The 17,925-nt window shown below is 40.8% G+C and overlaps 2 protein-coding genes across 5 annotated transcripts; one reads left to right on the plus strand and one right to left on the minus strand.

Moving 5' to 3' along the window:
- The first annotated feature begins 707 nt into the window (after positions 1–707).
- Positions 708–10,485, plus strand: LOC147223574 (solute carrier family 2, facilitated glucose transporter member 1-like). The gene is made up of 11 exons (XM_086165355.1): positions 708–1,016; positions 2,502–2,597; positions 4,798–4,958; positions 6,494–6,618; positions 6,731–6,846; positions 7,418–7,580; positions 7,873–8,060; positions 8,185–8,289; positions 8,659–8,760; positions 8,866–9,069; positions 9,322–10,485. Exons 1-11 carry the CDS (start codon positions 984–986, stop codon positions 9,550–9,552), a joined length of 1,524 nt encoding a protein of 507 aa, XP_086021481.1. The 5' UTR covers positions 708–983; the 3' UTR covers positions 9,553–10,485.
- A 1,663-nt stretch (positions 10,486–12,148) lies between these two features.
- Positions 12,149–15,756, minus strand: LOC147223575 (uncharacterized). Of its 4 annotated transcripts, none has more exons than XM_086165925.1 (10): positions 15,574–15,756; positions 14,713–14,776; positions 14,570–14,603; positions 14,409–14,498; positions 14,082–14,324; positions 13,566–13,645; positions 13,283–13,478; positions 13,004–13,135; positions 12,860–12,932; positions 12,149–12,644 (listed from the first exon to the last, which is right to left on the minus strand). In XM_086165925.1, exons 1-9 carry the CDS (start codon positions 15,647–15,649, stop codon positions 12,894–12,896), a joined length of 954 nt encoding a protein of 317 aa, XP_086022051.1. In that variant the 5' UTR covers positions 15,650–15,756; the 3' UTR covers positions 12,149–12,644; positions 12,860–12,893. The 4 variants fall into 4 exon arrangements, 2 of the variants coding, with proteins under 2 accessions (XP_086022051.1, XP_086022050.1); XM_086165924.1 differs by having other exon boundaries at positions 12,860–12,935; XR_015107584.1 differs by lacking the exon at positions 12,149–12,644 and having other exon boundaries at positions 12,860–12,935; positions 13,273–13,478.
- Positions 15,757–17,925: the final 2,169 nt, after the last annotated feature.

Raw genomic sequence — 17,925 nt, forward strand, 5'->3', positions numbered from 1 at the left:
AATATTATGGTCTGGTGGATTGACGGTTTGACCAAAATTCAAGTGTAACACCCGCACTATTAATACCCAAGATCAAATCTGAAGTGACGTTTGAAATGTATTCATTGAATCTGATTGAGAAGATGGGCATTAGATGGACTACATCAGCGTTACCTCTTTGACTGGTGTTGACTTGGTTAGAAAATAGACAACTGTAGGTGTTTCACTTTATCATATTTTCCACTAAAAATCACAGTTCTAGGCAAATTCGCAGATTTTATTTGCTGAAATTAAAAAAAAAAAAAAAAAAAAATAGAAAAGCATCTCTGAGAGTCAGATGTTTGGAGAGGTGCTACCATGGCATTATTCTGTGTGATTGTGATTTTTCTTGGACGGTCTGAGTTCAAAAACCTTTTCACGGCTGTAACCCAAATATCTGGTGGTAGACTGAAGGCACAAAAGTAACATTACTCCATGCCTCAATGTCTTTGCCCCCAAAATAACCCCCCCCAACAACCCCCAACACAAGGTTTGTTCCAACACAAATGATCTGTCCTCACGCTTTCAGCCAATAGTAGTTAAGGTCAGGAGAGCTCTTCCTGCTCATCGTAGAAACCTCAAACTCAGCCAAGCCCCCACCCACCCACCCCCAACCCCACCACCACCACCCCTCCCCACACTCCCATCCACTCCACCCCCACCCACGTGCACATGAGTGTGCTGGTGTCACTCTATCCCGGACGAACGGACTCACTGACTTCAAAAAAAGGGAGGACGCCCTGCAGCGCAGGACTCAGCGCCTCGACCCCTTTTGGATTGTATCTACATTTTCTTTTTTTTGTTTGTTTGTTTGGTTTTTGGATTTGTTCGTTTGTTTGTTTGTTTTTTCCCGATTAATCTCAGAGTGAACGTAGGGGCTGGTTGGCCTCCAGGGGGGAGTTTCCAGTGTCTCCATTTGGCACCGGACGCATCTGTCACTGACTGCGACTGGAGTTGCCAAAGTCATGCCGGCTGGGTTTCAGCAACTCGGCGGGGAGGTCAGTCTGTTTTCTATGGCAATTTGACAGTTTCCACAAATTTCTTTACTATTTCCAACAACTTTGGATGATTTCTTATTGGTCCTGAGTTGGAAGGGCCCACAGGAGAAAAACAAAGGAGAGGCTGTCAATAGATAACTGTTCATGGAATTATTAATTTATGTGAAATATCCCAAACCCTTCAATGTGAGATCTACAAAATAATACTTTGGACAATGAATATAATCCAGTTTGACTATAGTGAACAAATAATTAAGTCAGTTTGAGCAAACATCAGCCCTGATCCCAGTGACCTTGAGCTAAATGGCTGAGCAGAGTACTGCAGGTAGGTGAGGCCACCCAGTCTGACCGGTTCTTTCTCAGCGCCCTCAGCAACAATCCCCGCTTGTGTTGCAAATGATCTCAAGGCTATTTGGATTTTGAAAACATAGGGTTGTTTTCCAACCAGGAATGGCTTGCTGTCATCATCACAAGTCAGAGATTTTTTTTTCGAGGAAGTAAGTCGGCAGAAAGCATCAAAGTTGAAGGTGATAACATGTCCCCTGCCTTCTGATACAGAGCGGGTGCAGATTAATTTGTAGTTTCCAAGCTTTCTCAATGACTGTGATATACAGGTAACCTGAAGTTTTAATGGAGCAGAACTAAGTGCTTCTGATGTTCTATCTTTTCTGCAAGGACACACACACACTTCCCAGCACACACACCTCCTTGATGTGAATGCTAAACAGCTCTTATCTTGCTACTTAAACGCAGCAAGGTCAAAGGAATAGCCTTACCTACGCAAACTTTCCGTTTAACAGATGGTGGGGGTGAGAAAAGCAGAATAAAAAGAAAAAAATCAAAAGTGTAACTATCTCAGACTGGGGCTCCCTCATTTTTATCATGATGTCAAATGATAAGTCGTAAACAAAGGTTGAGGAGACATAAGTGTATGAACATTTCCAAATCCTAAAAAAATTAGAAAGCCATGTATAAAGATTACTTCTCTATGCAGCAGGTTTTGAAAGAGTTTCCGAGTTTAAAAAATGCGGTCCACTCTCCAAAGGCCAACAGAATATTCCTGAACATCTCAACCAAAAGTCAACTTTCTGCATTTTGATGCTAATTACTAACCTAGCATCTACAAGATGAACCTTCAGCCCCCAGAAAGGGGTGGGCGGGGGTCCCTAGTTCCCCAAGGCCCTCTTGTCTGTCACCGTGGAGACAGGTGCCACGGCCCCGATGGCCACCGAGGGTGGGGGAGGGGGCCTAAAGATCAGCCGTCAAAGCAAAGAGATGCCACTGAAGTCAATGTGAGGAGATTGTCTAGCTTAATGATCACGTTTATAAATAGATGATTTTAAAGGAGAGGCACTTGAAATATGTCTACACCTAATTAATCCCACTTTTGAATTCACCGCCATCTTTTCAAAAGCAAGCTTCAGCATTACTAGCTGATTTGAAAATAATAATATGATGTGTGTGTGTGTGTGTGTTTCACTGCAGATAGTGACTGGAACCCTTGCCCTCTCCGTCTTCACCGCTGTGCTGGGATCCCTGGAGTTTGGCTACAACATTGGCGTCATCAACGCACCCCAGAAAGTAAGACTCACAAATGGACTGATCAGGTTTAAAAGAAACAGAAGTGCTGACATGATCGAACGGGGCGTCAGGCTTTTTTTCATAACTTCCCAGATTCACAAGACGTGGCGTGATCCGATGAAGAAAAGAGGAAATTCTCAAATAATGACGTGTGTAGATTTAATTGTGCAATAAAATTACCAGGGATCAGAGAGAGAGAGAAAGGTCTCAAGACGACAAAATGAAAATGTGTTCATAAGAGTCGTTAAAGTTTGACGGGTAAATCCAAAGTTGTATGAAAAATGCAGATGTATTCAAGGATTCAAAGGATTGTTTATTGTCATTTGCCTGATCTTGCAAATGACAATACAATGAATTTCTTATTTTGCTGTCCACAGGGAAGCCAGATTGTTTGACTGGGTGTTCATATTAGAGAAATACATATATTAGTAAGGACAAAAAATAAATAATATGAATAATAAGGATACTATTGGATGTTGGATGTGCAAATCGAAAAAATAGTGCAGATTGAAATGTAAACAACTTTTTTTTTTGCATTATGAGCAAATGCATTGTCTGCAAATGCTTGCTCTTGAGCTCAGTCTGAATTGTCTCTATTTTCAAGTCTTGAGTCGGGCCGAGTGAACATTTTCTGTCACTCCAGATTTTCTCTTTTGTATCATGTGATTGTGATATGATTTTAGGAAATAACGTCCTTTAATCACAGATACTGAAGTATGAGATTTATAATGGTTTGAAATTGTGCCCATGTCAAACGGCCACTAGTGGGGTTATAACCTTCTGTCAGCTCACATGATAATGCAGATAAAATAAACATTTTCAATTTCAAAAAACAAAGAGGTAGCGAGCGGGTCTCTGCCCAATCAACATCAAGTTTGTGGCAACACGGTTAAACAATCATCCTGGAAGTAAAGTTATGCCGCAACCATCAGTCGGCCTCCTGTATGTTTGGATCCAGACGTCAGAAAGGAGGTTTCTGTGACATCCGGTTTAGAACCTGCCGTTGCAGCAGGCGGATCTGTAGATGATTCAAGGCAGACATTGCGATTTGCGTCCTGTACATAAATCCCCGGCTCGGCCATTTTTAGGTGGTGGACAGTATTTGGAAATCTGCAGATGAAAATGCTTCAAACATGACTCAACTGGCGTGTTGCTGATACACACACGTCAGAATAGAGGCAGAGCAGCCTGTCGGTTCTCACACAAACAGATTCCCATTAACCTGACTGCCTATTAGCTGTACATTATCAATTTGTTTTTAACTTATAATAACAACTCAAACTTATATGATAATATATATGATAAGTACAGATTCCTTTCAATTCAAGTCTATTTTGTTTGGATAGCCGACATTTACAAAGCCTTTGGTAAGGATTTTAGCTCTTTTTCTTTTTCTTTTTTTTTTTTTTTCAAATTGCAAGTAAAATAAAGTTTTATGTTATGGAATTCTATTGGAGCCTAAGTCTCAACAGGACAAACATGCTGAAAGGATATTGGATTCACAAAAGAAGAATTACCGTATTCATAGCTTTCAGAGTTTGCACATCACCCTTCAGCAATTGAATTTGAAATCTTAAATAACTGACATTGTTGGAACCAACATTTAAAACCAAAAAATTCATAGAAATGCAAACTTAGTATGGTATTAACATTAGACTAGAGATTTTGAACATTTTGAACACCACATGAACATTTCATTAAATATGCATTAATGTGCTTGTGTGTTTTCAGTATCAAATATTTCTAAGACTACAGATGTACAACTAATGTCTCAGAAATTTTTTTTTTTTTTTAAACTTTCCTTCTTGCTGAGAGACTTTTGCATCCTTAAAAGGTAAAAGATAAAGTCTGGAGTAATGGTTTGTCATTTTTTCTCTTTTCAAGACCTTTTACTGAATGATAAATAAAATCTTGCATGTTTAAAACCATTAAATGAAAATTCACGGATTTATGAGCTTTTAAAAATAATTTCACTCTTCTCAATGTTCTCATGCAAAAATTAGCTCATCCTAACTGCATCTTTCAGGTATAAACAATTTAAAGAATGATAAATAACTAAGTTTTACTTAAATGTACACAAGCACATACTCTTTATAAATACAGTATAAAAGATTGTCAACTTCTCTGAAGTCTCTCATCTCTGAAGTCTTTCGCTCTGTTGTTGTTTCGTCTTGTACTCTTTCCGTTCCTCCCTGCACAGATCATCGAGGCCGAATATAACTCGACATGGATCCATCGATATGGAAAGCCCATCCCTGCAGGGACCCTCACCTCCCTCTGGTCACTGTCTGTGGCCATCTTCTCCATCGGAGGCATGCTCTCCTCCTTCTGTGTTGGCTTTGTCTCGGAGTGGCTGGGCAGGTAGGGGAACACACAGCATGGCCGGGAAATACCGGGATTAGAGATCAGGATCACAAGGCGTCGCCTTCTATGTTTTGAGTCAAAGAACAGAACGACAGAAACAACATTTTTCCTTTGAATTCATGAATCGACTTTTTACTCGTTTGGGAACTGGTGTTCTAATGATATCGGCCAGGAAGAGCCTGGAAAAGTGGCCTGGATTGCTCACACAAATGACTTTGCACACCCGGCAGTGGTTCAGGAGTCTCCCTCCTGTGGTCACAGCCAGGAACCATGGAAACACACATTTGAGCCCTGACTAATGTGTGATTTATACTTCCAAATAACAAATACATGATTGTAACACCTGCTATTAAACTTTTTAACACAGTTAGAATTATGTCAATAAAAATGCAGATGAAGATTTTTCTGAGAATTTGTGCTAACATTGCTGGAAAAGTCAATTTTGTTACATTAAATGACCAAGAATTAAAAAAGAGGAAGCTGCACAAGGAGAACAAAATGATAACTATCAAGGTATATTAAGAAAACCAAGAAGGAAGAAACAATTATGTAGAAATTACACTTTTTTTAAATTAATTTTCAGAATTTGATGTATGCCTCTTGCCTCTTAGGGCAAACAGAAACTTCATATCCATCAGCTGAGGACAAATTAAGCGAGAGAACGATAGTTGAATCCGGTTGAAACTTTAAGTTTAGTTGCAATGTATTACATTGACACACACACCCCACCGCCACCACCACCACCGAAACCTGAGCCAGATGCAAATGCAAACTGGACTGGCGCCCACAGCTCCCTTTTACAGAGATGACAGCAGTGGGTCGGGGGAGGGAAAGGGGGCACATTTAGAGGCGGGGGTGGGTGGCCTTGGTGTTCATCTTAGGTGCGCTCAGGACAAGGTCTTTTTAAAAAAAAACACAGCCATCCCTTGGCTGGGAAAGGATCTGATGTCTCACACGTGAACAGTTTGGATGCAGGTTCATTATCCTGTCCATCAAAGCTGCATAATTAGTGGTTCTCTTCAGCGACATTGTAACGTCTGACACAAGGTTAAGCTTCAAAGAACAACTCGAAATATCAGTTGCTTTCTAAGAAATGCAGCTGTGAGTGCTCAATATATGCTCAACTGGAGTGTTTCTGTCCTGTTCAAATCCAGCAGTCACTGTCATGTTGTTTTAATTTACGATCTGTACAAACTAAATCAGCTTATGTTTGAGCTGCCTCATTCTCCTCTATGTTCACCCCTGTGGAGCAAAACTGGGTTTTTAACAACTCATCTTGTTAAATGGACAAAGAATGTTTCAGATGCTCAGGAAACTGAAACTGTTAAGTAGATGTAGATGTTTTGTAAGATGCTGCACACCTGGTGGCAGAAGGTGTCATTACATGTGTAATACACAACTGGGCAATCATGAACTATCAAGAGGTAGTTGAATGGTGCATTCCTATATTAAAGCAAAAAGCATCAGACAGACATTCTTCCACAGTATGTTTTTATATTCACATTTTTGTTTTTCGATTGGTTCCCCTCCAGGAGGAAAGCCATGCTGATAAACAACCTGTTGGCCTTCATCGGAGGGAGTCTGATGGGCTTTTCCAAGCTCTGCCGCTCCTTCGAAATGATGATCCTCGGACGCTTTACAATCGGTGCCTACTGTGGTAGGACATATACATTTCTAATTTGATAATTTAAGACTTAGATTCAGTTTATTTTTTTTCATTTCTCAATCAAGAATTATTTTCTTACGGTCACTTACCACTGACACTGCAGGACTGGCATCGGGCCTGACTCCCATGTACGTCGGTGAGATTTCTCCGACAAGTCTTCGCGGGGCGTTGGGCACTCTGCACCAGCTGGCTATAGTCATTGGCATTCTCATAGCTCAGGTATTACCATAAAAAAAGAAAAAAGAGATACTTGATAGAATCAAATAGACATGTCAACATTTGCAATGTAGACATAGTGATGCATAAAGTCATGGCTCAGGGATGTCAAACACGTGACTTATTCAAGAGCAAATCATCATATGGTAATCCAGGGTTTTAAGAATACGGTGTGAAATGGTTATTCAAAGTAGCCCAGTTTATACATAGCCCATGAAAATAAATCAACAGTTGTTTAATTTATCCATTTTCTTTTTTGGATTTTGGGCACAGTTCCCACTGTTACGCATGCATTTGCAAGAAATGACCTAAAACTGATTTAGAACGCAACCCAATTTTGAATTAATTTGTCAAAATTTGCAAACGCATGTTTATAAATCATCCAGGTATATTGACTGAGACATTGAAAGGGGGTCAGAAATTACATTTCACATGTGATACACCCTACATGTTATTATTAGCAAATTAGCAACATTTTTAGTCTGGATTTAAATCTCTTTGATGTTATTGTTAATTATTTTTCATTTTTCAGTTTGCTTGTTTTTTTCTGATTTTGTTTCCTGTCATCGGGCAGGTCCTCGGCCTGGAGTCACTGCTGGGCAGTGAGGACTTGTGGCCCGTCTTGTTGGGTTTCACCATCATCCCAACTGTTCTCCAGATGTCACTTCTGCCTTTCTGCCCCGAGAGCCCGCGATTTCTCTACATCATCCGCTGTCAGGAGCGTCACGCCAAGAGTGGTGGGTCGATAATCTTGGATAGATTTGGGTTTCGATCTTGAAATAAGCAATATTTCAAATCATTCATTCCAGAGCCATTCATTTTCTTACAAAATCTGGTTTAACCTCGTTCTGTTCAGCTGGTTTGAAAGACATCAGGGCGACACAGTAAGATTTTAGTTCTAGTTTCAGGTGACTAATTATGAATCCCTGCTTTTTCATGTCATTACAAGTTTGAAAATGTTTCTTTTCCTTTGTTCTGTTTGCTCTCAGTCGGTCAAGTGTGAATTGTGGTCTCACATCTGTTTTGCAGGCCTGAGAAGGCTTACTGGTAGGCAGGAAGTGGGGGACATGCTGGCAGAAATGAAGGAAGAGAAGAGGAGGATGGACATGGAGAGGAAGGTGTCCATCCTGGAGCTTTTCCGCTCAGCAGTTTACCGACAGCCTATTATAATTTCCATCCTCCTGCAGCTTTCGCAGCAGCTGTCTGGGATCAATGCTGTGAGTAGTGGACTCCTCTTATGAATAGTTTCCTGCTTTGGTGTGAAGGCAAACCTTTATTTAAAGTGGAAATCAGTGCGGTACAATATTGACATGACCTAATTCTGTTTACCCCCCTGGACAGATTTTTTACTACTCCACCAGTATCTTCATGAAGGCAGGAGTCCAGAGTCCAGTCTACGCCACCATCGGAGCAGGCGTAGTTAACTGTGCCTTCACCGTGGTGTCGGTCAGTAATCAAATCAGTTCAATTTAAATTATCTCCTTTCATGGGATCCTCCTTCGATCCCCCAGGAATCCAAATGTTCATGCGAAGTTTAGATCCTTAAAAAACCATGCCAGTGCTTTCATTTACCTACATGTTCGACTACTGCTGTTTAACATTGTTATCAGTGTGCAAATAAGATAACAGAGGAGACCCGTCACAATATTTTATCAAACCTGCAGTGAAACAGGCCGTGTAAGGGTTTGCAGGTCAAGCCTCTAACTGGAATCATAAACACGAAACTTGTGTTGTTTTTTTTTACATTGCCAAAACTGTTTCATAAACGAGTGTTCATATGCTAGTTCCATTTTCCCAGCGTGTCTCTGTTCACAGCTCTTCCTGGTTGAGCGGATGGGACGGCGGACGCTTCACATGCTGGGTTTGGGTGGGATGTGCATCTGCGCCATCATCATGACCATGGCTCTCGCCCTATTGGTCAGTCTTCTAAAAGATGGAAATGTTCTGAATCCGTTCTGATGTATCATGGCCTGTTCCTGAGCTCTGCAAAACTTTTGTTGCCTGTCCTCCTCCAACCGACAGGACAGCGTGCCTTGGATGAGCTACATCAGCATGCTAGCCATCTTCGGGTTTGTGGCCTTCTTTGAGGTGGGTCCAGGCCCCATCCCATGGTTTTTTGTTGCTGAGCTCTTCTCTCAGGGGCCCAGGCCAGCAGCCATGGCCGTGGCCGGCTGCTCCAACTGGACCGCCAACTTTATCATCGGCATGTGCTTCCAATATGTTGCTGTGAGTATTATTTTTTCCACAACATGACAACTTGGATGAAATCCTCTCCTCCTTTGTGTGGACTGGATGTAATTTCATTTTTATAATCAAAAATCAGAAAAAACAGTTTGTGTACTCTGCATGATATTATCATAAAACTCATCAAAATATCAAAGTGTGTCATTCTAGCATGCTAAGCAAAAAAAACAGCAGTTTGTCCATTATGGAAACTAAAGAGCAAATTGTCTGACTCTCCATCCCTTCCTTTCCTAGGACCTTTGTGGGCCATATGTCTTCCTGATCTTCGCAGCACTCCTACTCGTCTTCCTCATCTTTACATTTTTCCAGGTCCCTGAGACACAAGGCAAGAGTTTCGACCAGATTGCAGCAAACTTCCACCAGCGCTCTATGGGTGGAATGATGGACATGGATATGGACATGGACATGGACATGGATAAGCCCTGCACAGAGCTGGACAATTTGGGGGAGGAAAGCATGAACTGAGAGTCACAGCTGGTGAAAGAGAGGGACTGAGTACAGCTTGGGGCAAACTTGGTTTTATAGCTTGACTCAACACATTTATTATCTGACATGTATGTATATGACATGTATATTATGGTCTGTTATCATAGTCATAGAGATAGTTGTGCCAAAACAGTGTTAAATGGGTATGACAAGGTTGGGTGGATGGTCATTTTTTTCACTTGCTCTCAGATAGTGGTGCTGCAATACGTGGCTTATAATTATGAATTTATTTGTGACTAAGGGAAACCTATGTATGAAAACACTTTACTTGCATGTGGACTGAGGCATTAACTACCCATGTGGTAGAATATTCTTTTTTTCATGTTGATGTACCAGACCGCAGTACAGACACATGGAGTGACTATAGAATTCCTGCACTTTATCTACAAAAATATATCTACTTATTTTTAGTCTTCTGCTTTCATGGATTTAACACAGCCATGTACAAACAAATGTAACTCTTGAGGAGGCCTACATTCTGTTGATTATACTCTAATTTGCAAAACACAAGAATTATTGTTAATTTGAAATGCTGGAAGCAAGCAAGCACAGGCTCATCAACACTCAAAGCACAATACACATACCACTTGAAGAGTCTCTGCAGCTTGAAGAAGCAGCATCTGTAATAGTCCAAGTTCCTCTCCTAATGACTAAAGCTGGATTTATGCCTTAGCATTTAATCGGCACCTTAAAGTACAGGGTCTTAGCAGCTGCTCATCCTATGACAGGAGGTGTACCTGCTTTTCAAATGTAAGTGTAAGTAAACAAACAGATGACCTTAAACACGGTTGTTAATATATTGTAAAATGTATGATGACTGTTACTACAGGCACATCAGAGATCCTACACTTTGTAGTGCTAGCAGATTTGTGTGGTGTAAACAATAAACATTGTGAGGGGGCTAATGATTGGAATTGATTTGCTCCCTACTATTTTCAGTGTGTTGGTTACTGTGTGAGTGGTCATGACATACAACAAAAAAGGTGCTCCCTACTAACTTTGTTGATGATGTCATCTGTGGAGGTTCTCAGTCATCCAGGACATGGTTCACTCTTGTCAAAAAAATTCTTCTCGTTGCAACTGCGAGAAGAAAATCAAATCTGGTTGCCACAAGAAGATCTTGACAAGAATTTGACTGTGACTTTCCCTGGACTGACACAGGCAGGAACAACAGGCTACTGTTGCACTGATGCAGGTGGTACAGTAGTACTGTGGTCACTGCCCTTCGCAGGAAGGATACAGATTTTGCATGTTCTCTCAATACACATTTGGATTATCTCCAAAAGTGCACGGTTCCTATTGTCCAAAATCATGCAATAGTTTGACTGAAGGCTAAATTCTTCACAGGTGTAAATGAGTGTCACTACCTGTGGCCCCGTAATCAGAGGGTCCAAGGTGTGTTCCACATTGCTCCCAACATCAGCTGGAAGAGGCTGCCCCCTGTGAGCAGAGAATGAGGTAATTGACTGGAGTGATGTACTAACAGTCCACATCAGCTGTCAGTGATGTTCCTCATCCCATGCATTTCCATACCGCCCTCCCAGTTACAACATCTATCATATTATCTCGGTTTGAAAATGAAACACTTTCATTGACACATCAGCGCTGACTAGTTTTGATAATTTCTCAGTGATACAATGTATCAGTTTGGGATCAAGCTTAGCAACTGCTCTTTGGTTTTAGACTGAGAACTTCCCATAAGCTGGCACCATGTGAGACCATATTTTCAACTCCACAACGAAAAGGAAACTCACGAATTCAGTGTCTGAAGTGCAGCGCAATAGAGGACCATTGGAACATTAAACGACTGTTTTAGCTTATTCTAAGGAAACAAGCTTTGGCTTTCTGTTTGGCTGTTGACACCGCAAGTTTCAGGTAATAAAAATAAAATATAGTAAGTAAAAATAAAAAATAAAAAGTTTCAGGTAATAAGCTACTTGATGTAGGTTTTGGTGAAGAGTGAATTTCAAGTTTCTCTTCAAGGTTTCAAATTGCATTTTTATTTTGATCAGGGTAGAATCATCACCTTTTTAGAAGTATCAGACAACACTAAGACTGCCTTTTTCCTAGTTTGTTGAAATTTTAGTTTTGTAGCATGTTGCAGGCAAAGGTCATTAAAAGTCCTTCTCCAGCCATTCATTGTAATAAGACAGCCCACAGAAGGAATAATTACATGTCTGCATGTTTTCAGTCACTCAATGGATAAGGGTCTTACTAAACATTTCAAAAAGAAAAAAAAAATGAGGGCTATAAAGGGCTCTAGGAAAATGACCAAATCTACTTGACTAATTTGCACCACCATGAAGCTATGATGCAAGTTTCCCCATATTCTGTTGCATTTGCTAAATTATCTACATGGTCAATATTCACTGCCCTCTAAAAGGCCATTAAATCATGTCTTCTCTGATGTGATGGTAATGAGAGTAATTGCTGCTTTGTGCATATCTAAACATCAGCTTCCCAATGGAATATGGTTCTACCTCATAAAAAGGTAGGCAATGAGTTCAAACAAATATATTGAATCCTGAGATTTGCAAACATGGTTTATTCACACTTCAGTAATGACATTGCACATAATCCCCTCCAAAAGGAAAAAAAACAAAATCAGCGTCAATCCAAACTCAACTGAAGAAAATAGAGTAGATTAAGAATTTAATGAGGTGGCAACGGAAATAGACTGGACCCCCAATGCACAACCATCATACTTGCTTTTTTACCCCGACTAACTAAATTAAGAAGTTAAATAAAAATCAAGGCTAGTTCCTCTAGTAACTGCTTGATTTGTCCCATCTCATCAATTAAAGAAAATTAGTGTGGAACAGTTGGGCAACCAAGCGGATCATCCGCTCTTTCCCATTTCTTTTACAGATGTAATTCCATTTCTAAACATGTACCCACCACTCTCACTTCCAAATTACACTCCCCATGTCTGGGCCCAAAAGGACTACACAAGACAACCGGGGGGGTTAGATGGATAGCAACAGGACAGTGGGCTGTAGGATGGGGGGAATGCAAGGAGGGGGTAGCCATGCATTTGTTATCAACTAGGTCCAGTCTGCCAGCCCTTGAACCTAAGGAAAGATGTAAGTTAAAATGAATAGCATTCTAAGGGGAAAGAAACACACAGTATAGGCATTACACCTCAAATTTCATCAAGAAGCCTTGGCTTCAAATCTCGCTACTCCATCCCGTGGAGAATGCCGTGATTGCAGTAGCTGTCATTTCTCTGCCTCACTCTTGAACACTGTGTAACATATGTCTGCATTACTTTAATGTGAGGTCCCACCTCTAGCCAGGGGTGACATGAATGTCCTCCTCTGTCACTCAGTCTGTGCTGGAACTGTTGTGGCAGCTTCCTGCTGCTGGCGGTGAAATAAGGATTTGTGAGCTACAGAACCAGGTAGAAACTATCTCAGAATAAACGGCTTACCTCCGGCGATTTGGGCATCTTGGGAGAAGATTTCGGGGATGCCTTTGGTGATTTTATTGGTGATTTCATGTCAGCTGACTTTGACGTAGGAGGTGGAGTACCGGGTTCCGATGTCGACTTCTCTGTACCATCCTGGGCACATTTATACATTTCAGAATGGAGTCTTTTAATATTGTTTATTGACGGACTAATTATACAATAGTATCGAATTCATATATGACTATTGTCCTACCTAAATTATGTAATTTATCACAGTTAGTGTGACAAACCTTCACTCACTTTAGAGGCAGAGGACTCTGAATTTCTTTGTCTGCGGCGTCTAGGCTGGCGGAGTTTTTGGCCCTCAGATGCCTCTCCATTGGTCAGAGGTGCTTCAGAGGGCTCAGACACCTCTGATTGCTCTTGGGTGTCACTTGGAGCAGTGGGCTGCTGGGCCTCTTTTGACTGATCAGCAGCAAGACGCGGGCGGAACGGTCTGCAGAACATTGTCAGCTTTGCCTTTGTTGCAATAGCAAAAATATAACAAAAGAGCAGCCAAACGCTAGAAAATAAGGTCACACACCTTCTATATGGGCGCCAGAATCTACGCCTTGGTGGACGCTGTGTGTCATCGCTGTCTAAAGGCTCCTTTTGCTCTTCCCCCTGACACAATAAAAGCCAGCAAAATATAATGACCAATGCAAAACAAGGAACTGGTTTCCATTATTACTTAGAAAATATATAACCTCTGTTTTTGTAGATAGTATACTTCTGGGTGCCTCCAATTAAGGGTTTTTACATAGCTGTTTTCTGCTGTAGATGTAACCTGTAAGCCTTACTCTTGTTTTGTACAAGCTGAGCGTCTGCATAAATTAAGGTTCATAAACCATGAGAACAGATATTAAAATAAACTAGGACAAATAAGTCCAACTAGGAAGCCCGAATATGACCTAAGTACAAAGCTTCTAAAAAAAGGCTCATAAGCTTCCAGACTGATCATTTGATTGCATAGGTTAGTACTAATACAAATTTATCCAGGCATAAATTAGAGTACAAGTAACAGCCCTTTCCAAATACTTATCCTGGTGCTTCAGCCTACATCTTGTGCTTCCTGCTGTGGTCTGCGAGGCCTACGACGGGGCTGCTGTGGTCTCGTATTATCATTTTCCAATGATTCCTCTACTTCGACAGCAGGAGCTTGATCATTAGCCGGCTTGCTCTGGTCACCAGAACGAGGGCTGCGTGGGTAGAATCTGCGGCGGAAGCGACGTTTATTTGGCGCGTAACGGCTGCCTTTGACAGGAACACCGCCAGGACCAGTCACATTGGCCGCCTCAGAGCCCTGTGCAGCATCAAGAGAAGGAACTTAAGTAGGTGATTTGCTAATATTTGTTGGCAACACATGACCATATTACAGGGCTCTTACTTTGGCTGCTTCAATCACGTCAAATTCTACAACCTCCCCATCTCCTACACTGCGGAGGAATTTTCTGGGATTGTTCTTCTTGATAGCAGTCTGAGGAGGCAAATTAAGCACTAAAATATAAAACAAATCCATTACAGTGTATGGAATTTCATTTGCCTTACCTGATGGACAAAAACATCTTCTTTGGTATCATTCCTGTGAGAAATACAATGAATCAGTCTACCTCACTGAGCTATATAGCATTCACTTACTTCACGGTCACCTGATAGGTCACTCAAACATCACGAAAAGTTTTTTTTTTTACCTGTTTATGAAGCCGTATCCATTGCGTACATTGAACCATTTCACTGTGCCTTGTACCAGAGTGGCTGCAACATCAAGTAGCACATGTTGAACTATATACTACTTTTCTCCCACACACAAAAAAAAGCTACAATGACAACAGTACAGGCTTATCTCCAGTGTAAGTGGCAAATCTGCTCACAACAGGAAAGGGGAGCTGTGTGTGTGTGTGTGTATGTATCAATCATTAACAGAAAGACTTTGAAATCAGGTCTAACCTACAGGAGGTCACAAGGAGGGGCTGCTGCTGCTGCTGCTGCTAAACTTGTACAACGTCCAAAAATCTGGTTTTAAAAATCCCATGCAAACACCGGTCAAGGGTTTGAATGGTGTCCTGTCCTCCCGCCCCTCCCTCCTCTCCCCCGCCCCCTCCAGAAACCTAATTGATACATGAGTTGCACCTGTGGGGGCGCGTGCACTCGCTCCGCTGGGACACGCGCGGAAGCTAATAGAAAAATGGGTCATGTGTGAACACTAAATCGGTATTTCGAAGAAATATGGATTTTACTCGGTTTTCCTTCCTTCAAAGAGCAACGTTTCTTACCAGCCAACTGTGAAACACGGAAACCAAAACCCACCCAAAGGCTCAATTAAGAATTAAAGAAAAACAAGGACATGTTTAATGCTAAACTGGTCCTCTATGAAATAAACTAGCTTAACTTTGTGTTAAAGCATCAGACCCAATGGCACCCCCCCCCCCCCAAAAAAAACACATGTCGTCCTAAATAATATAACTACTAATAACGTAGTAAAATTAAACCAAATCTCACGCCGGGATTAAACAGCAAGTCTCAGAGCAGAGCCGCTAATCAGCGACACCCACCTATGACTTTCCTCTCAGGTTTGTCTTCCTCCGGTGCCGCCGATGGTGGAGCGCTCTGCGCCTCGGCGTCGGTCATACTCGCCTTTTTTTTCTCCCGCCCCCCTCTATTTATTTATTTTCTTTAATTCTCTTGTTGCGCTTTGACTTGGTCGTCCCCTCCCTCCTGCGCTCCCCAAAAACTTCGCCGCGATACGGCAAAGTTTTTATCCCGACGTCCCCTGAGGCCGCCGGCCGGAAGCCGCGCCGTCATTGGTTTGACGCGCCGCCGGGGCGGAGTTTGACGGCGAGGGGAAATTGACAGGTGACAGGCAGGTGGCAGGAGAGGACAGCAGTGATACACCGTCAATAAAGACTGACAACTGCCACTACACTCCCATAGTATGTGTCATATACGTCTCATTTAATTTTCAAAAAAATCTTGTTTTAGAAGACAATACTTGGCGAAATGGACAAATTTTGTACCTTTTTCGTAATGCAATATCACATTCGGTTATATATTATTATTCTGTCGTCTCCTATGTTATTCTATGCCTTTATCTAATTTCAATTCAAACATCCATGAACTATATTCAGTGTAAAGTATCCAAAATCCTGAAATTGGGTACATTTTGAGCTTTTAAAAATATGATTGAAACTTAAAATAATACCAGCCCCAGTGTGAAAAGTGAAAACCCAGCAATTGGAAATTGTGGCATGGAAACTATTCACGTATTTCCAAGAATTTTGAACAATGAGTAAGTGTCGTTTCAAATATTGAATGAAAATAAATGATATTTCCCAGAAAAATGTCAAACGCACTAGATAACTTATGTTAATGAATTTGTTTTTATGTCTTGAGAACATTTTTTCCTATTAGACGGGGGAAAAAATAAAAATGAAGTATGAAAGTAGTCAGACCATGACAGAAGTGCGACAAATCAAGTTATCTTGAGTTCAAATACGTTTTTAAGCCACTAGGTGGCAGAAAACTGTTTTTGACCAGGAACACGGTCAAACTCCTTAGACTACAACTTGGAATTAAACAGATTTTTATGGTATTATGACGAAAAATATTTCCAGGACACGTGAGGGCATGTTGCTATGAGAGATGACTGTGTCCTTAAAATATACTTTTTTTTCTTGATGCACCCTTTTTATGACTTATCTTTCACGCTGCCTTGATGAAAAGGTTAATTGATTGAATGTGTACTTTACTTGTCTTGCTGAAAGAGCTTGTGGGGTCAAATGGGCGTTATTTAAGCTAGTTCAATAATCAATAAAATGTCAGATGAAACTTTAAGAAGTGCTCTGTTCTGATGTTGAGCATTTATGAATATTAGTCAAGCGTCACCTATCACAGGATTTAGAAGGTAACTACTGTACCTTCATTTTGGGCTTAACCATGCCTTTAACTGCAAGTCTGAGAACATAGGTCATAGGACTCCAGTTTCATGGGACTAAATTTAACCAGGCATCTCTAAGAACTGCCAAGTTTAGTGAGATCATTCACTGTGCTCAGAGGACTGGTTCTCTAAATAGAAAAAAACCCATATAATTAGAAGTCTATCATTAAGAGAAAATTGCTGTCTGCATAGCTATGAAGTAAAAATGTGAGGGCAGGTTTTACACAGAACAAAATATACTTCAATATACTTCCCATTTAATGGAAAGTATAACTCAACTCGTCATACATTACACCTGAAATGCACGTTTTTTAAGTTGCAAATAAAGACACACGACGGTAGTCGCGTCAGAACTTTGATACATTTTTAGACTCAAATAATGAATAAAAAGTAAATTGTACATTTATTTTCTGCTATGTAAATAGCGCGGCCAATGTCAGCAAGTTCACCCGCCTAATTCATCGCTCCATGATGTACGAGAACGAAAAGATGCGTCTGCACATGCGCAGAGTGCAGCAGATGCTCACTGTTTGCCATTGGACGAGTGCATTGTGAAGTTGGCCAGTTTACCCGAAAAAAAGACGGATAAGTAGAAAACTCGTTTTCAGAATATACTTAATTTATCGTGTCAACAGGAAAAAACAAACAAACGTCGTAACGTTATATTTTGATGATATTCTTGTCTTAGATAATGTCATTAATAAGTTATACAAATTATTTTAAAAATAATAATGGGGAGTTGAAACGAATGCTCCAAGTCAGCATGATTGCAGAATAACAGCCATCACAACAGAAATAATAACTGATGATGATAATTACTAATTATCATTAGTTATCAATTATCAGCCCATATTGCTTATTGAAAATGTGACAACTTATACTGTAGAAAGGATGCCAATGTTCTCTTTGATGTCATGTTTCTCCAGAGATGAGCTTTCACTATCTTGTAAGAATATGATCAAGTGACAAG

Source organism: Fistularia commersonii, chromosome 19 (genome assembly GCF_037954325.1).
Source record: "Fistularia commersonii isolate RoL2024-O1a breed Wild chromosome 19, RoL_Fcom_v1.0, whole genome shotgun sequence".
In the NCBI taxonomy this organism is placed as follows: domain Eukaryota; kingdom Metazoa; phylum Chordata; class Actinopteri; order Syngnathiformes; family Fistulariidae; genus Fistularia; species Fistularia commersonii.